We start from the raw sequence: 21276 nt of genomic DNA, 5'->3' as shown, positions 1-21276 counted from the left end.
TTCCCTGGTTAGCACATGAGCCCTACAGCAAATTTTTTAGAAAAATGTTTGGAAAATATAAAATTATATGAAAAAGAATGTAAAACTTACTACTTACTACCCAGACACATAATGATAAATGTATCTATTGCTTTAGTTCCAGCATCATTTTCAGTTATATTACTTTATCTGACCATAAACATAATACATGTTTTCATAGGAATAAGTCTTTTTTTCTTAATAGTATTTTTATACATATTAAAATTTTTATTCCAGAAAGACAACAAGGGAAATTCTTTTGTTCAACTTACTTTAGAAATATCTATATCCTAGCATATAAAATAAAAATAGATAATTTACTTATCATTTATATATAATCTCTAATTGTGAGGTACATTAAGTTTTTTTGTTATTATTATTTTAATTTGTTGTAGGACATATGCAATCACCAGAGAGAGAGAGAGAGAGAGAGAAAGTAAGAATGCAAACCGCCAGGTCCAGGACTTGAACCTCAGTTGGCAATGTGGGAGTCTAATGCCTTAACTACCACATCGTAAGCTAGAATTTTAAGTGAGTAACATACTGATTAGCCACTGCTGATCTTTGAGGTACATTAGGAATGAGATTCCTCTGGGGAGGCTAGTCAGTAAGACTTTATGTGGGAAGAACATTAATTGAATTTTCAATTAAGTCTGAATAAATTGATGCTGACCAGTAAAAAGCAAAGATATCTGAGACAGGTAAGGGTATAGGAGACTGGCTTAGATATGGCAGATCATTCCTACTGGAGACTTTTGAGCCAAGCCACCTGGAATACATTTGAGGTAAACATTTGGTGGAAGATTCTAAATATGAGGCTGTTTAAACTTTGTGCACACTTTTGCATATTAGAAAGGTGTGTTCTTTCAACAGCATATTTGAGTCAAATCAGAAAGAATATACAACACTTTCCACATTTAGATTATTTTACAATTTAAGAGAAATATTTTATTACATGATAGTGTGACAGTGCATTCAACATTAATTTTTTTATTGAACTGTAATACCTAATATCTATAGGCAAGTACCTATAAATGTACTGCTTGGCAAATTTTCACAAACCTGTACAATTCACATCCCGATGACATGACAGCATTCAAGTACCCCATGAGTCCTCATGCCCCAGAGTATTTTTGTGCTTTATAAAATAGAATCATTTTGTGTGTTTGCTTTTGTTTTGGGGTCATTTTACTCAGTATTATACTTGCTAAATTATTCTGTATTACGGCATAGCTATAAATCACTCATTCTCATTGTCTGTTAGTAGCCCGTTGCACATAAATATCCTGCAGTTTGTTATCCATTCTACTAGTTTAACTTCTGGGTCCTGTTGATACTAGTGCGGGATATTAGTCCTGTTTATATTAATACCCACTACCAAGTGGCGTCCTAGGATGTTTGTATCCATTTGCACTCTTATTAGCAGTGTATAAGAGTTCTGTTCTCCATAATGTTGCTAACTTTTGGCATTTTCCATTGTTGCTTTCATTTTAGCCATTCTGGTAGATATATAATGGTCCTGCATTGTTGTTTTAGTTTGCATTTACTTGATAGCCAATACTGCTGACCCCCTTTTCATTTGCTTATAGACCATTTGAACACTCTCATAGTTAAATTTCTTGTCTCTGCTCATTTTTATTAGCTTGTCTGACTTTATTGTACTACTTTGTTGAAGTTCATTTGATATTCAGATATTAGACATCTTACATTTTTTCTCAAAGAAGGTCTTCTGGATTTTTCTAAGAATATAACGAGTTTCAGAAACTGAAAGTCTTTCACAGAAAGGAGCTACTAATCTATTTTGCATAATGATTTCTTTATATATTTCATGATAGCCATTTGCCTGTCTCAGATTTTATGAGTGATCCATTTCCGGAGCAGTAATAACTGAGTTGCCAGCCACAATAATATTGTGTTTTTTTTTTTTTTTTTTTTTTAAACAGATGACTATTAATGAAGACTCGGTTGCAACTCATCTTACAAAAATCCTCAACTCGGATGAGCATGCAGTGATCATATCGTCTGCCAAGTGAGTCAGGGAATAGTTACATTGGGAAAATGAAAGAAAGGTTGCTTCCTACCATAGCATCATTTGTCTTTGATTTTTCTTTTCAAAACCTGCATGTGAAGTAGCTTATACACTTAGAGATACTAATTTTTTAGTTTATTTAAGAAAAAAATCACTAGCATCTTATTTACAGTGGAGTATATTTACAGAGTATATTAAATTAAATGTTTTGTTTGGAATATTTCTGTTAAAATGGTATAATAAGAGTTTAGTTCATCTAAATGTCTATTTTAGGAAGTATTTATGATTCATTATAATATAAAAACTTTCATTATAATATATTATTTCCATAAATACTACTATGTTGGAGCTATTTACATAAGTAAAGGGAAAATAATTATAAGGTTTTTCAAAATGATACTTCTCAGCATGTTTAAATTGCATAATTATATTTTAATTCCAGGTTATCAGATTTTAGTTAAGTTGATTTTATAAATGGAATCAAAGCTACTTGATGTTATTATCCCAAATGTTGCCTGGCTGGAATTTGGAATTTAGTCTGAAAGCATCCTATGCTGTTAAGTCAGCCAAAGGAAGGGGGTGCAACCAAGTGAAATTTTCAACTTAAAGCAAAAGGCTTTAAGATTCTGTCTTAGGGGAACCAGCAGTTAGCGCAATGGCTATGTCGCTGGACTCCCACGTGGTCGACCGCGGTTCGTTTCCCGGACCCAGTGGCTTAAAACTCATGCCGGGCACATGTGCGTGCGTGCCCAAGATTCTGAGAGGAGAATGGAGGAGAAGGGATTGCGGCGTGACCATCCCCCCTAGGGGGGTGATTTTTTGCTTTCTGTCTCTATGTCTCTGTCTGTCTGGCAAGCGCATGTGCCCTATAGTGAAAATCTCTCAAAAAAAGATTCTGTCTTAGAAAGTGAATATTACTATCATGCATCAAGAGAGAAAAAGAAAGGGAAGAAGGAAAGAAAGGTAGGACAAAAGAAAATACTCAAATTTTAGTGTATTGTGTATTTAGTTGCAATGAAATCAAGGAAAGATAAGATAAATCATTATATAAACAAATTTTCCTGGGACCAGCAGTTAACATAATGGCTATGTTGCTGGAATCCCATGTAGTCGACCACGGTTCAAGTCCCGGACACGGCGGCTTAAACTCACACCGGGCGTGTGTGAGTGTGTTCCCAAGATCCCGAGAGGAGAATGGAGGAGAAGGGATTGCGATGTGGCCATCCCCCCTGGGGGGTGATTTCTCCCTTTCTGTCTCTCTGTCTCTCTCTGTCTTTCTGGCGAGCACACATGCCCTATAGCAAAAACCTCTGAAAAAAAAAAAATGATGTGCTCTTATAGAACATGCTGGAAGACATGCTAGAAAAGATGGAAAGTTGAAATGGAAGCTTTTTAAGGTATAACAAGTTCAAAAGAATTATTCTTTAATAAAATCAAGTAAATATTTTATCTGTTCATCTTTTATAGTTTGAACGTTAGCAAAGCCTTCATATTAACCTTCATGTGTTTGATGACTGCCTCCTATACAATTTATATTTTAATTAAATGGAATACATATTAGAAAATTTGGACAGATGAAATAGGATTCTTAGAACAGCCACCTCTTTCTCTCCCTATTGTTTTTAATATTAATCCCTGTCTAGTATAGCATTTTCACTCATGGAAACCTTTCTTTCAAATAAAATTTACACAGCATCCTAAAAAATTAAAGTTTTATTTTGTTGGTGTTAATAAATTGGATAGGATTGAATTATTAAAATTACTTATAAGGAAAAAAAAAGATACAAGGCAAAAACTAGTCTTATATTCAATGAAGTTTCTAATTATTTATTTTATTTTGGTTGCATGATAATTAAGGAAATTATTTTCTTTTTTAAAAATAATTATTTTATTGAATTTTATTTATTTAAAATTGACCAGAGAGAGAGAGAGTAAGCAAGAAAGCAAGCCACTAGGTCGAGGACTCAAACCGTGGTCAGCCATGTGGGATTCCAGTGCCCTTAACCACCATGCCACCTGCTGTCCCCAGGAAATTTTTTTTTTATTTGCACACACATATGCCCAGTGTGTTGTTTTGTTTAATTATTTTATTTAACTTTATTTATTTATTTACTTTTTTTTTTTTTAATTTAACCAGAGAGGGACAGAGAGAGAGAGTGAGAAAGGAAGCCGCCAGTCTGAGACTCGAACCATGGTCGGCCATGTAGGAGTCCAGCACCCTTAACCACCATGCCACCTGCTGACCCCAGCCAGGAAATTACTTTCAATTAAGTAAAAATTGCATAAGATGCTTTAGTTAAGTATTTGCACAAACGCTAGTGAATTATAAGTAAAAGTTAACATAGTATTTGTCTATAATGATTCTAATGATTATTTGAGCATTTATAAAATTATATGCTTTTCTGAATGTAAGTTGAATCAAGTATTTGTAGAATCCTTAAGGTATTTTTGGAGAATAATTTGAAAACCACTGGAATAATCCACAGTGTTGTACTAAGTTAGAGTAAATCTGGAAGGAAATTAGACATTTCCTTGCTTTGTGCTCTGTGTCTGCTTTTATAAGACTAAGAATGAAAAGAATGCCCATTAGTCTTCCATCATTGAAATTTTAGGAGAATTTATCTGAGTAATCACGTAAATCCAGACCTTATAAACTATATAAAGGTCTATATTAAATTATAGTATCACCACCTCATGTTTTATCCAATTACATTTCAATTTTTTTCTTTGACCTTAGTCTGGCTCCTTATCTAAGGCTGCGTGCCTAGCCCTACCTTTGGGTTTCTCCCCAGCTGGCTCACTTGCCCGTAAGCAGATCCCATTTCCATCCTGGTCCCTCATTGTCACTCTGCTGTGCTCCCAGACCTGCCTGGATGCCCAGCCTTTACATCTCCAAATTAAAATTCTGGGAGGCTTTGTCAAGAGACGAAAAAGGAGGATAATATGTAATAGCTTTATACCAGTAATACAGTATATTCTTAATTTTATTTATATGGATATTTTGAAACATACGTAAAAGTGAAGAGACTGTATAATGATTTCCCAATACATTTATCACTGAGCTTTTGTATTTCTCAACATTTTGCTATCTACACCCCACTTAGTTTTACTGTGGTATCTCTAATCAAATCCCAGAATCATTTTATTCCAGTTTTGTATAATATATAATAGTATGTATAGTATAAATAGTACAGGATAATCCTTTTTTTAATCAAATAAACTTAATAATAATTCTCTAATGTCATAACTATTAGTCAATCCTTATTCCATTTCCCCCAGTTATATTGAAGGATTTTTTTTAAAGATTTATTTATTATCATTATTTTTTCAATTTGACCATAGAGAGACAGAGAGAGAGAGAGAGAAAGTGAGAAAGCAAGCCAGCAAGCAGCCAAGTCCAGGACTCAAACTGTGGTCGGACATGTAGGAGTCCAGTGCCCCTGACCACCACGCCACCTGCCAGCCCAAAGTTTTATTTTTTTAAACATGATTTGTTCACATCAAAATCCAAATAAAGTTCACATATTTGCATTTGAGTGATATGTCTCTTTAAGACTTTTAAAATCAATGATTTCCCCCTGCTTTTTAAAGTGCTCAGATCACAAGGGTACAACTCACTGATTTAAACACACACAGAACACACACACACACACACACACACACACACACACACATACACATACACACACACCCTTGCAACCAGCACCTAGATAAAGAATTCCCTTCCAGGGCTAACAGCAGATGGCATGACATTTACATCACTGGATTCCCACATGGTCCACCGCCGAGCTCCAGACCCGGTGACTCGAAACTCACATGAGTACATGTGCGTGCGTGCCCAAGATCCCGAGAGGAGAATGGAGAAGAAGGGATTGTAGCGTGGTCATTGCCACCCCTGGAGCCCCCTCTCGCTGTCTCAGTCTCTGTCTCTTTCTTGGGTGAGCACACACACCCTAAGGCAAAAACATCTACTGAAAAAAAAAATTCCCTTCCTTTGTTAATACCATTTATTTATTGAATAATACAATACTAAAGCAAAATGTTTTAACCTTCTTAGGCATGTTTTATTTCCTTAATTCAATAATAAGCCCCAGTACCCTGTTTTTAACTGTTTTTAAGATGTTAAAGTGCTTATGGAAAAGCTGTATTCATTAGCATAGCTAATATGTAGGTTAACTAAATGTAGTTAAAAAGTTAGGCTAACCTAAAACTTGGTTTGAAATTTCATCAATTCAGTATAGTAACAGGAGGTATCTTTTGAGAATAACACTCCCTTACTAGCAATCATAGATGACATTTTCTAATAAAAATGAAAAACGAGTTATTAATTAAGTTGTTTTTACGTGTAAAAGATATGTCTTGATTTTCATTTTGCTAGTGGTTTTTAAATGTTACTAGTTTTTTTTTTTTACTCACTCATTCTACTCACCTTACTTTTTAAAAAAGATGCAGTCTGTTCTGTATGTAGAGCTTCAGAAAACGGGAAAGTAGTAATATTGGAACCATTATCATAGAACCATTGAATTGAATTTGGTATCTACTTTTGAAATAATTCTGGCAACCCATTCATGAATAAATGAGATGAGGAATATGGTTAATAGAAATATTTTGTCAAGAACAAAGATCTTGTGTTTTTTTATATAGGATGCATTATTTTTTTTTATAGACATTTTTTGCTATAGGGCATGTGTGCTCGTGGAGAGACAGAAAATGAGAAACCACCCCCCCAGGGGGAATGACCACACCAAAATCCCTTCTTCTCCATTCTCTTATTAAGATTTTGGGCATGCACGCACATGTGCCTGATGTGAGTTTTAAACCGCCAGGTCCAAGACTTGAACCACAGTCAACTGCATGGGAATCTAGTGACATAACCATTATGCTGTCTGCTGGTCCCTCTATGAGAGAGAGAGAGAAGGGAAAAGATTGAAGCAGGCTTTTCTTTTCTTTGAAAGGATGTCATTGTGTTGTGATGTGCATGTCCCAGCTTCCCAATTAACTCGGAGTTTGGGATATACAGCTGCATTCAGTGTGCTCAGGTTGCCCTGGGAACCAGACCTGGGACTCCCATATATGTGTTTCAACTTTCAAGAGGTTGCAGTGCGCATGCACCACTGTGGTTGGACCTACCTTTACATTCTAAATGGAACATTTTATTTGAGATGAAAAAACAAAATTTTGAGATTCTCATTTGATTAACCTTCTTGCCAACTTATGGTTTTGTTTGGGCACCATGGCCATAGTTACCTTTTAAAAAAAAAAAATCTGGTTTTTTTTCCCATGGAAAATAGAGTCAGAGAGAGAGAAAGAGAGACAGACACCCCTCCCCCCACAACAGGATCTTCATGCCACCATCCACCCCCAGTCTCAGCCGACCTGGATCACTGGCATGCTCATGTGAGTCCAGTGTGTTCAGGAAGGTCCCCGGATGTGAACCCATGACATTTCCCTGTGGATCCAATTGCATTACCACTGTGTCACCTCCTGACCTACATCATTATCATGCATATTTTATTGTATTTTGCTTCCATTTTTAAAAATAAGTGGAAAACTGGTAAATGAAGGCACTGATGCAATGATAGGTATATATCTCATAAATATGTGTAATTGATATGATGGTAACGATCATTAAGGATGTTACGTATAGACAGTTGGCCTCAAATGAGTATATATGTTGTGCACATTTGACTATGTTCAACTGTGAAGGAAGAGAACAAAATTAAGAAAATAAAATGATAGAAACATCAAATGCTCTTACATTAATTAAATATGTAATTAGGAATTTATATTTTTTGTTGCTTTGTGGGGAAAAAAATCTATATTCCATTCTCATTTATTTGAATTGTTACATTTTATGGAATTATTTATGTATGGAGTGGAAAACTGCATAGTTGGAGACAGTCTTTTTGTTACTATAGTAAATACACATACATCTTACATATTTTCTCTAATATGCAAGTTCCCACTTAGTGTAACTTTGAAAATATGCTATTTTTAAATATATATTTTATTTCTATTTTTAAAATTTTATAGTCACTCTTTAGGTGTACTAAATATCCTGTATTCCTCCAGAATATAAATACCCTATATTCTTTCTGACATATAGAACTTAATGGGCTATTAATACAGAATATTCCTTCTGATTATTCTCACAACTTATGTGACAAGCATTCTCCTACCCTTTATATCCACATTTATCGGCTCTCTCTCTCTCTCTTTCTCTCTCTCTTTCTCTCTCTCTAAAATCACTTTTCTCTTCCATAAATAAGAGAGACAGAAACGGTATCCCCAATAGGTTCTTGATACTGTGACCCATCCACAGCTTCAGTCAGGCACCGGTCACGGACATGTATGTGTCAGTCTACTCAGCTGTGTCTCCAGACCAAACCTGGAAACTCCTATGTGGGTCATTCTCACAGAGCATCATGATTTACTTCTGTGCCAACACCAGAGAGACAGAAAGCGAAAAATCACCCCCCGGGTGGATGGCCATGCTGCAATCCCTTCTCCTCCATTCTCTTCTTGGGATCATGGGCACGCACGCACACGCGTCTGGCGTGAGTTTAAGCCATCGGGTCCAGGACTCAAACTGCAGTCGACCACATGGGAGTCCAGCGACATAGCCATTATGCTAACTGCTGGTCCCAACATCTGACCTTTTATCAGCTGTCTTGGCTGCAGGTTTTGCAAGATCACATGTCTCCTTCTGCCTGTCTGCCTCAGCAAGGTGGCCCAACTGAGGAGAGTCACCTCTGCTGCCCTCTTCTTTTCCAGGGCTGATGGACTGAAGGGTTCTCTCCTTAGTAAAATACCAATAAATGTGGCTGTGATAATATTATCTCCTGGCCCCAGTGCTATGATTTTTTAATAGTATGATTCAATCGGTATAAGCCTTGACTTAACTCAAGATAGTCCTATATTAGGTTGTCAGTAAAGTCATGACTATTTTTCTGTTTTTCTGTGCAAAAGTGCATCATGGCTTTCCCAATGACCCCATACCATATTGATTTTACTTCAACAGCAGATCCACAGACAGAGATTTAGTTAATGTTTCGGATCCTTTCTTTCTTTTTCTTTTTATTTTTTTTAAGTTTATGTTTTTCATGAGAGAGAGAGAAAGGCAGGCACCTTGAAGAGGATCTTCAATTGTGATCCTTCCCCAGCCTTCCCAGCTAGCCAAGATCACAGGAGCCTATCGACCTCCTGTGTGTACAGGTTGACCAGGGAACTGAATCCCTCTCTCTCATATGAACCTAGCATCGCAGTGTGGCCCACCACCCCTGCACCATGGTAGCTGGCCCACTTCTCTTTTCTTTCTATTGCAAAGAAACCAAATGTAATTTAAAGAAACAACCAAGTAAACCATATGTTGCTGACACTAACAAGACTTGAATTAACTTAGTCCTGTGTGTTACTACATTGGTTATCTTAAGGGGAAAAAATTGAATAGATTTGCAGAGAACAAATTGAATCCAGGTAGCAGGTTGGTTTCTAACAAAATACACGTCTTTCCTCTTCAGGGACAATATAGTACTAAGATACCCAAATGATGAATAATAGATGTAACAACCTAAGTGGTAATCTTAGCTTTGTTTGTTCAACTCTGAACATTCTGTTAGAAAAATATATGAGCTGCAGGAGAGAATGCTTTTTTTTTTTAATGAGATCTAAAAGTATTCTTCTTAAGAATTTGGCTATTCGTAAAAGGCTTGTGAAAAGTACTATTATATAATTATGTAGACAAGGTTTATTCATGGATGCATTTATCAGTGTGAAAGTCTTGAACTTATCCAAGACATGTAACACAGTGGAAAGAAGTGTGGATGTGTACAGACGATCGAGATATTTTGACAATTTGCCTCCTGGTGGTTATTTTTAAATATGCTTTCAAATCAAAGCTAATTGTTAAGTCTACTGACTCATATATATATATTTTTTTCCCTCACAGAGTACTGTGTGACACTGTAAAGGACTTCGTTGCCAAAGTCGAGAAGACATATGACAAAACGTTGGAAAATACTGTTGTAGCTGATGCTGTGGCCACTAAAGTAAGGAGGACACTTCACTTCCGAGCAGGAAAGTTGTTTCCTGACAGTGTTACTGTGTGCCTAGGTTTTAAAGAGAAACTGAATTGGTGATGCTCTTTGCCAGGTATCTCAAATCAAGAGGAAAATTAACTTTTGAGTCAGATGTAAAGATCTGAAAAATATTCTACTTGCTGGTTACCCTTTATAATATAGGAAACCTGCATTGCTGAAAATGATACAATCAGCTGAATTTCTTGACACAAATCCACTTCCCAGTGACTGACATCTTGTGACATCTTGCAGGCAGGAAATGCTCTGTTCTCGGACTACAGGGTTCTCCCTGCTGTGTGGCCAGTGTTCCAGATGAGAGAGGAACTGCTTTTTCTATTTTCAGGCAAACTTTGTCCGGTCAAGCTCTCTCCCAGTACTGATGTCCTGGATTCTCTAGATTTCACCATCCTTTATCTCTTCCAGAGTTTTGTTTTCTGTATTGTCTTTTTCTTCACAGATGTTTCTTTTCCTCATCCTGAACTTTCTGATGCCAAAATAAGAACAGGTTACTGAATTGTAAAAGCTACTGTCTTTGCTTTCTTAAGTTCATAACAGGGCATTCTTAGGAAAAGTATGACTATCTTGGGGCTTGCAAAGGAATTTGCTCCCCTAGATTCATACTATAGATGGTGATTTAATTGAGTAGAAAGAAAAGAAAATTGGAAAAAAAAAAAAAAGTGAAAATTTTCCACTCTTTGTCTTGTCTTTCTACTCTGTAGAGAAGCTCAGATCCTCTATGACCAGACTTTTGTCTCTAAACTAAGTATTTCTGCTGTAATTTCGCCTTGTTTCGCCATCAAAGATGAATAGACCAAGGAGGAAATGACTGGAAATTATGTGGAGATGAAAGGTCTATTGGGGGCAGCATCAACAGCTTCAGTCCTAAATGAGGGTTGTTCAGTCCTTTGCAAACCAATGCTTCATAACTGAGCTTGCCAAAATTCAGCCAGACCTTTAGTTTATGAGACTCAGAATGGTGTTAAAGTCAATTGCATGAAAACGGTTTGTCTAATTTTTTAAATGGTTTATTTCATTTTAATTATTATTGTTATTATTTTTTATTTGACTGGAGAGAGAGAGAGAAAGGGGAAGTGAGAAAGCAAGCCACCAGGTCTGAAATTCAAACTCTGGTCAGCCACATGGGAGTCCAGTGCCCCAGCTACCACGCCACTTGCTGACCCCTCTAATGTTTTTTCTAATGTATAGCAAATTTTGTATAAAACATTATTTTTTTGTATGTAATGTGTCACTTTATACTGACATGTGTTCTTTTAAAGAAAAGTAGCCATGTAACAATGATTGTAAAGATTTTTACCCACAGAATGGAATGTGAGTGGTTCTGGAAGTATAAATCAATGACTTTGCATAAGAACTGTGTTATTTTTTAAAATTGTAAAGGAATTAGTTTATAGACCTGAAGGACAAATTACAGAAGATAGCCAGATTAATAATAAACATCATTATCTTCCCTCTGAATCAAAAACTATTCATCAAAGAATTAATTAATTTAATCTTCACTCAGTGGAGATTTTAAAATTAGGTGCTTCCTGAACTAAAGTATCTACAAAATGAAAGGTGGTATTTGAATTTTAGTGTTTTTCCTCCCTAGTGACTAAACTTTCAAAACATCTTATAAAAAATGTCTTATATTTTGCCTTCCTTCTATTTTTCTCTTGGCTATGTTTTCGTTATCTTAGTGCTCAGTCCTAAATGAGAAGCTTGAACAACTGCTGCAAGCATTGCATACAGATTCCCAGGCTGCTCCGGTGCCCCCTGGCATCAGCCCTCTCACTGTGGAGGAAGATACTGTAGAGTCTTCTAGTGAAGAATCCTTGGGTGAAAGCAGGGAACAGCTCTCGGATGACAATACGAAATCTTCCTCCCAGAAAGCCACCAAACCAAAAGATATAATGCTGCGGGCAAACAGTTTAAAGAAAGCAGTGAGGCAAGTCATTGAAGAAGCCGGAAAAGGTACACTTGAACAAAAGCAGCTCTGGAAGGAGTTAACAGCGTTCCTGTTGCAAGCATAATAGAATTTTTATAGTAGACAGATTAGATACACTTTAAACATTTTTTTCATTTTTTAATTTTTATTGATTTATTTTTTAAATTTTGTGCAGGGCATGTGCACTCGCCCAAGAGAGACAGAGAGAGAGAGGGTAAGTGAGAAATCACCCCCTATGAGGGATGGTCACACCACAATTTCTTCTCCTCCATTCTTCTCTCTGGATTTGTCCCACATATAGACATGTACCTTGTGTGATTCTCAAGCCACCAGATCCGGAACTTGAACTGTCGGCCATGTAAAATCTAGGCATCTTAACTTACATGCCACCTACTAACCCTAATTTAAAATTTTTTAAAAACCATGTTAGGGGACCAGCAGTTGGAATAATGGCTATGTCGCTGGACTCCCATGTAGTTGACCACAGTTCGAGTCCTGGGCCCGGTGGCTTAAACTCATGCGGGGCACATATATGTGTGTGCCCAAGATCCCAAGAGGAGAGTGGAGGAAAAGGGATTACAGCATGACCAGCCCCCCTGGGGGGTATTTTCTCCCTTTCTGTCTCTCTGTCTCTCTCTGTCTTTCTGGCGAGCACACATGCAAAACCTCTAAAAAAAAAAAAACCACGTTAGATCATGTGTATATACATGAGAGAAAGAGAGTAAGAAGCAACCTCCACAGAGCTCCATGCCATGATCCCTGTCCTCTACTCCAGCCCTCATGGATTTGGGGCATGCATGTGTGCATCTGGTATGTTTTCAAACCTGTCAGGCTTAGGAATGAACCATGCTTGGCATGTGGATTCCAGCTCTATAGTCCACTATACAATCAACTATCCCATAAAGGCTGAGCCAGCCAAAAAAAAAAAAAAATTGTTTTTAGAGATATTTTTTGCTATAGGACATATGCACTCACCAGAGAGACAGAAAGTGAGAAATAACTCCCTAGGGGGATGACCACACCACAATCCCTTCCCTCCATTCTCCTCTCGGGATTTTGGGCACATATGCACACACATATACATGGCGTGAATTTTAAGCCACAAGGTACAGGAACAGTAGACTATGTGGCAGTCCAGCAACATAATTATTACACCATCTGCTGCCCCCCACCCCCACGAAATTTTAAAGACAAGATAGAAGAAGGTAAAGCTTTTAAAATGAAATTTGTTCTTAGTCCCTTTTATTATATTAGTATCAAGGATCAGAATATTAGTGATTCATGAAATAAAGCCTCAGAAATAATAGACCAGGTTGAAACATTTCTTATACTATTAAAAATAGAAAATTGATTTTAATAACTTTTTTATTTTGAAATTTTTTATAAATATTTGTTTTTTAGAATTATTTTTGTTAACTTATTTATTTTTAATTTGATCAGAGGGGGACAGAGAGAGAGGGAAAGTGAGAAAGCAAGCCACAAGGTCTAGGACTTGAACCACAGTTGGCCATGTGGGAGTTCAGTGCCCTTAACCACCACACCACCTGCTGGCCCCTAAATTTCGGATTTTTTTTACTTATGTGTAACCTGTTGAATTCTTAAAGAAAATTAAACCATAAAATACTTAGAAAATGTAGAAAATATTTTCTTAATATTAATTTGTTCAAAGTTTATGTTGCTTTACTATGGGCTCATAAAAGCTCTGACTATATTTTAATGTTTTATATTAATCTAATGTATATACTTTTCTTAGAATTTTAGTAGACTAAAAGTTTTGTTTATTAATTTGTCAGAGAGCATATGTGCTTGCCAGAGAGAAAGAGAGGGAAAGTGAGAAAGTACCCCTCATGGAGTAAGGTCTTGCCTCAGGCCTTTCTCCTCCATTTCTCCTTCCTTTGGGGATTTTAGGCATGCACATAAAAATAACTGGCATGTTTTTCAAGCCATTGGGTCTAAGACATGAACCACAGTCAGCCATGTAGGATCCATCTGCCTTACCCACCACACTGCAGGCTGGCCCTAAAAGTTCATTTTAATATGAATTATTAATATTCAGAAAACCCTTTATGGGTTGTAACTTGTAACTAGACTTACGCTTTTTTCTCTAAATTGCTTGTATTTTATTTTGACAAATATATCATTTTATAACAACTTTATTTAGTTTGATAATCTGGTCTTACAAGCGAAACCCCCATTTTCATTGCTAATTAGTGTTTACTTGCAAATGTGAAATTTCTTCTAGTATATGTTTCAATTTTGCTTTCCTAGGCATATGTTCATATTGATGAGTTTTATTTTTACTTGTCCAAACATACTTATCTTCTTCCTACTTAAAGTTATGGATGATCAGACAGGTCAGTCCTGTGAAGCAGTTAATCAGTCATCTGATTATGATAGTACAGAAACAGATGAATCCAAAGAAGAGTCTAAAGATGATGATGCAAAAGAGTCATTAGCTGGTAAGAAAACTGATAAAATTATTTTGAAATTAAATAAAATGTAATATTGCTTTTATTATCAGTTTGAAATACACTGTTTATTTTTGAAAAGGTAGTGAAGCCTTGCTATACACGAATACTAAAATAATAAAGGTAATAGATTATTAGACTATTGTCAAGTACTCACACATTCCTCTTTCACTATATAACCTGAAGATTCCAATAATAAACTAAGGATCATGGGACTAAAGATAACTAAATACTTTGGCTTTCCTGAAGAAAGAGAAGAAACATGAAAATCATTCAATTTTAGCCTGTGTTAGCTTACCGATTCCTTTTTTGTATTGCCAGAGAATACATGCACCTGCTGGAGAGAGGGAGGAAGTGCTCCCAGTGAGGCATGGTCATGGCACAGTTCCCTTCCTCCGTTTCTTTGTTGTCGGGATTTGGGGCATGCATGCACACCCATCTGGTGTGCGTTTTAAGCCTGCTGCTGGAGCAGGATTCAAACTATGGTCAGCCACGTGGGATCTGGTTCCCAGTGCACAGTGCTTAACCACTATGTTCTGGGGCCAGCCCATGATTCCTTTGAGAATTATAAGAAAGCCTCAGATCTCAGATACAGAAAAATGTGGCATTTAAATGATTTAGTAGTCCCTTGATTTATATCATTAAACTTTAAGTCAATAATCCTTATCTCTGTAAAATCGTAAGATGTCTAGTTACAACCCTTTCACTACTAAAATGATTTTTTCCAAGAAACTAATATGTAATTGCTGGAAAAATGTTAACTGTTTCTCTACCTTATGAGTTTTAATTGGAGATGAATTTATACTTATCATATTTTATATTGCATGAAGGGAAAGTCACTAATTCATTGGGATAAAAAAGCAGAAATTAAAATATTAACAAATATTTTATATTTTATTCTCATGAAAATAACATGCTACTCCTGAAGAGTATATCACAATTAATATCATTTTCATTATATATGAAAAGATTTACATGCTACTCCTGAAGAGTATATCACAATTATATCAGAACTATTTGCAATCATTAAATTTTTGCTTTTCCTTTTGGTATATATAAACTTGGGCAGATTATTTCATCTCTTTGTGGTTTTCTTATCTGTAAAATAGGGTTAATCAGGTATCTACTCCTTTGGGTTCTTGTGAAGGTTGAACAAGTTACTATATGTAAAGTGCATAGATTAGTATATGGTAAATAGTGATGTATGAGTTTTTGCTGTCATCACATCATTATTTTTATTGTTATTGCTACTACTGCTGCTACTACTTACATTAACTTACATTAACTTTGAGAGACTAGTCCTTATTTGTATTTCATACTCTTAAAGGATTTGAAATTATACTTGATAGACCTCACATATTCAGCATACAACCCAACACAAACATATTCTCAGACTTTCTTGACACTCACTTTCAATATATTCCCCTCTTACGGTCAGCTCTAATTGTTGGGAAGTTATTCTTCATAGTAAGTTTTCTGTTATCTCCTTTAATTTTCTATCCATGGTTACAGACACTAGATTATATATACTAATGTTGATGGTAACAACTGGCATTTGCGTAGTGCAGTTTCACACACATTATTACACTACTGTATGATGAAGATGGCTCTCCCTTTTTTATTCTTGTCATTTTTGGAGTTGCAAAGACTATTTAAGATTTCTTTTTTTTTTTTTTTAGAAGTTTATGCTATAGGGCGTGTACACTCACCAGACAGAGAGAGACAGAGAGATAGAAAGAGAGAAATCACCGCCCAGAGCGGATGGCCATGCCGCAATCCCTTCTCCTCCATTCTCCTCTCGGGATCTTGGGCACGCACGTACACGTACCCGGCATGAGTTTTAAGCCACTGGGTCCGGGACATACATGAACCGCGGTCCACTACGTGGGAGTCCAGCGACATAGCCATTACGCTAACTGCTAGTCTCTTTAAGATTTCTTTTTTAAAAAAAGCCTAATTATAGGCGTTTATACTCTTCCCTATGAACTTTGATCTTTCTTATTTAGAGTTGTCATTTTATCATGTGAAAATCGTTTGAAGTTTGATTCTGTTGTCTTAAGTTTGCTTTCTCTATGAATTTTATAAGAGGCCTTAGATGTTTTTATACATTTAAAAATGCTGACTAAATCAGGCTGACAATAGTGTTCTTCCAGTATGCTGCTTGACAATGCCCCTTAAGGTATAATAGTTCTCTTTTGAGGATTGATTTTTCAGCACTCATTAAGAATGCTTTTCTAACTAGTTATCATCTCACCTTACCATACTTTTATGAATTCATTACCACATCGTAGTCTGTAAAGGAGACTCAAACATGCAGATAGATTTAGAAAAGTTTCTCTTTTTTTTTTTTTTTTTTTTTTGAAAGAGAGATTTTTGCTGTTGGGTGTATGTGTATGCTGGAGAAGCAGAGAGAGATGGAGAGACAGAAAGGGAGAAATCACCCCCCAAGGGGGGATGGCCATGCCACAATCCCTTCTCCGTTCTCCTCTCAGAATTTTGGGCATACATGCACATGTACTCAGCACAAGTTTTAAGCCACCTGGGTCCAGGACTTGAACCACGGTCAACTACATGGGAGTCAAGCAACGTAACCATTATGCCATATGCTGGTCCAAGATTTAGAAAAGTTTTTAATGCTGCGGTATTGTACAAGTGGGAGAAAAAGTTCTGGGTTAATTAATCATTTTTTTGAAACACAGTCCTGGTATCATTATTATGTAATAATTTATGTCTGAGATCTAAGAAATACGGTATGTTAATATGATCAATGAGATGCTTTATTTAAGAAGAACCATGAAACATTAATTTAGTTACCTGCGGTAGAACATCAATCTCAGTCATTAGTACTCTCTCTGCTTTTTATCAGAGATGAACATCAAAAAGGTGTTTTTATTAGAAATTAGCCCCAGGAGTCCCATCTGTCAAAAAAAAGAAAAAGAAAAAAGCTATCCTGTTACTTGGACTGTTTTTTTGAACAGAGAGAACAGAGTGTAAGATTAACATAGTTAGTTGTAATTAGTCTTAAGGAGAGTAAAGATAATTAAGTTTTAGAGCATTTTTAAATTGAGTTTGAGTATTACTGTCTTTTGTAAATACCTTCCAATAGCTCCTAAATTAGTTAAAGGCACTATTTACTTTCCATTAAATTGTCTTAGTTTAGATAGAATTAAATCTTTCCTTTTTTGTTGTCTACCTTGAGAATTATTGTATTTTAGAATAACTTTTAAAATGTATTGAACTTTTATAAGAAAATGATAAAACAACTTTGGGAAAGTTATTTTGAATAAATAATTGAGAAGTGCAAGAAAAGCATATTGGTTTTTATTTGAAGATAGATACTGTTTTTCTTTTCATTTATGGAAGTCAAAGTTAACTCATGTTTCATTTGTTAGCTCTAGGAATTAACGTTAATTAAATTTAGTCATTCACTCTGAGAAAATGATTATGATGGTTGTATACATTATAACACACATAATAAATTTTCAGCAACCATTAGGCTTAAAAATTTATATTTATCTTTAAATATCTGTTAATCAGTTTCAAAGTATGAGTATTATTGACTTTTTGGGTTGTCAAAAAAGTCATGAGGCATTTTTTCTATGTTTTCCTATGCAAAAATGCATCATGACTTTTCCAACGACCCAATAGTTACAGTACACATGCAGTTTCTATTGATCTCTGTGTATTTGAGATGAGAGATTAAAATGTCTCTCTCTGGCAGATAGCCTCTATATAAATAAATCTTTAAAAAATGAAAATTAAATAGTAAAATAATAGTAGACACAGTGTTTTTAGTAGGTTTCAGTTATTTTGTCTTCAATTTATAGGTGCGTCCTTATTTTAATAACTTTATCGTTATTTCTTTTTAATATGGACTTTTTGCCAACAGGTAAAACTGCACCTCGGTCTCCAGATGCCCAGGCAATTCGTGGCCATTTCCAAACTGATTCTATCCCTGGTCCAGCTGTGACAACCAACAAGGAAAATCTCCCTGTGCTTAATACCAGAATAATCTGCCCAGGTAGGATAAATTCAAAAACATGGTATATTTTTAAGTATTTCTGAGAAAATGTGTAAGTTCTCATGTCCATGAACCATACAAATATGTTCTGAAGGGTAAACACTCCTTTAGGAGAATATTCTTGGTACAGTTATCAGTTAGAATCCAGGTCCTTAGAATCTACTGTGTGTAACAGTGGCCTAGGAAGTATTAAAACACATGTTGCTGAGAAACTGAGATGGTTCCAGAGTGGAGCTTAAGAATCTACATGTTTTAAGTAGTCAAAATAAATAAATAAATCTGATCTTATATTCTACTACCTCTTAAGTATGTCCATAGCTTTCTTTCTGATTTAAAGCCACCCATGTCTCCCTGCAGTCACTTTTAGACTAAGTGATACTGCTTTATTATGGAATATCTGAGGCATATAGTCCATCCCTGATCAGATTAATTTACCTTGGGATTAGGCCAATACTAATGCAAGCCAAGGGCTGTGGAGCAGGAGATGGAGGAAGTATCAGTGTCTCAGAGGCCTCCTTAAGGACCAGCTGTTGGACTTCATGAAAACTTTCAGATTTATTCAGAGCAGATTGGAATCCAAGATAGACTGAAAATTCATGTCTCCTATAAGTTATTTTTAGAGATGAATCAAATTCACCAATAATAGTTGGAGACATGAGTACGTCACTTTCAGTAATGGGTAGAACAACTATGATAGAATATCAGCCAAGAAATTGAGTACTTGAAAAGTACATAAAACAGCTAGACCTAATCGATGTCTAAAGAGCATGCCAACTAATTATAACAGATATTCTTCACAAGAATCTGTATAACATTCTTCAGAATAGACTATATATTAAGTAATAAAACAATTCTCAGTAAATTAGAAATGATTGAAATCATATAACATATGTTCTCTGACCACATGAGATGAAATTAGAAATCGATGAAAGAATTAAATTTTGGAAATGCACACATATGTGGAAATGTAGCGGTCAATGAAAAAATTACAAAGGAAATTAGAAAATCATTGAGGGTACCACCAGGTTAAGGTGTTGGACTCTGATGTAGTCAACCATAGTTTGAATCCCAAAGGCTTGAAACTCATGCCAGTTGCGTGTGCATGCATACCCAAAATCCTGGGAGGGGAAGGGACTGTTGCATGGCCATTCCCTCTGGGGGTTATTATTTTGCTTGCTTTCTGTCTCTCTTTGTATCTCCAGCGAGTACACACCCTATAGCAAGAACCTCTCTCTCAAAAAAATAAAAAAGAAAATCCTTTGATATGAGTAAAACTAAGTGTACCATACCAAAACTTATTTGATGCAAGTAGTTTTTAGAATTCATGTAGAAATGCAAAAGACCCAGAATACCCAAAACAATCTTGAAAAAAAGAACAAAGTTGGAGAACACATACAACCCAATTTCAAAACTTACTGTAAATCTATACTAATCAAAACGACATTGTGCTGACATGAGAACAGTGTCATAGATCAACTGAATAGACTTGAAAGTCCAGAAATCAGCTACATTTATGGTCAGTCAGTTATCAGTCATTGTATTAATATGACTGAGTGGAGAAAGAATTGTCTTTTCAATCGCTGGTAGTGAGAATAACTAAATATCCGCAAGCAAAGGATGAAGTGAGACCCCTGTCACCAGCCATTCATAAAATTAACTCATTATGGATTAAAAAAGGACTTAAATATAAGAACTAAAACTATAAAACTTGTTTAGACATAAAGAAATTGTCAAAAGAAAGTATATTATAACATATTTGAAACCATAAAATTAAATGACAATAAATCCATCTTGATTATTTAATAGTCAGTGAAACAGTAGTTAAAATAATATATAATAATTCTGAAAGAAGAGCACATGGTTGAAGAAAGGAATATTTGCTAAAGAAAGAACTTGTTTTTCTAATTTCTTAGTATCGGTTGTATGATGTATTTTTCTTCACTGTCTTGTTCTTTTTTGTTTGTTTGTTTGTTTTTGACCCCTATTTGTCTTCTTTGCAGTCTTTATAGTATTCCTAGACTTCATAACGGGTTGAGTAAATTATAAAATTGATTATCTTTGAGTAGCGTAACTAGTTAGTGGGAAAGCATGTTGAAATAAATTAGAAATTTTGCATATGCAGAGGTAAGATAAATGCTTCATTTTTTATATTCAATACTATATTTTTCTAAAATGTATAAATACCCGAATTTAATATTTTTGCTACTATTCTTTTTTTTTTTTAAGGGTTTTTTACCTTAGGGTGCATGTGCTTTCCAGAGAGACAGACAGAGACAGTGAGAGGAAAGTGAGAAATCACTCCCTCCAGGGAAAATGGCCATGCCCCAACCAACCCCTTCTCCTCCATTCTCCTGGGAATTTGGACACACGAGTACACATGCCCAGTGTGATTTTTAATCCACCAGGTTCAGGACTTGTGGGAGTCCAGCAATATAATCACTATGCCATCTGCTGTCCCCTTCACGGCTGTTTCTAACACTAATAGTGACTATTCACCTCAGTATATCACTTAATATGTTGGGGTTTTTGTTTGTTTGTTTGTTTTTTGGCTTTTTGAGAGAATTTTGCTATTGGGTGGATGTGCTCACCACAGACACACACAGAGAGAGAGAGAGAGAAAGAAAGGGAGAAGTCACCCCCCAGGGGGGCTACACTGCAATCTCTTCTCCTCCAGTCTCCTATTGGGATTTTGGGTATGCATGCACATGTGCCCAGTG

At 35.7% G+C, this 21276-nt stretch overlaps 1 protein-coding gene across 1 annotated transcript in view; it reads left to right on the top strand.

Annotated features, from left to right (window-relative positions):
- The window catches only part of DGKH (diacylglycerol kinase eta), a gene marked incomplete at its 5' end in the record, with an annotated part of 68218 nt that overhangs the window by 12050 nt on the left and 34892 nt on the right, over positions 1-21276 (top strand). Inside the window, 5 exons of the mRNA XM_006155500.3 lie at positions 1962-2047; positions 9996-10095; positions 11823-12096; positions 14407-14529; positions 18428-18559. Coding sequence (XP_006155562.1) covers positions 1962-2047; positions 9996-10095; positions 11823-12096; positions 14407-14529; positions 18428-18559 — 715 coding nt within the window. The remainder of the gene's footprint in view (positions 1-1961; positions 2048-9995; positions 10096-11822; positions 12097-14406; positions 14530-18427; positions 18560-21276) is intronic.

The sequence above is a fragment of the Tupaia chinensis genome, unplaced genomic scaffold (assembly GCF_000334495.1).
Source record: "Tupaia chinensis unplaced genomic scaffold, TupChi_1.0 Scaffold000458_1, whole genome shotgun sequence".
Taxonomy (NCBI): domain Eukaryota; kingdom Metazoa; phylum Chordata; class Mammalia; order Scandentia; family Tupaiidae; genus Tupaia; species Tupaia belangeri.
The sequence above is the reverse complement of the archived record's forward strand: the minus strand, read 5'-3'. Positions and strand labels throughout refer to the sequence as shown.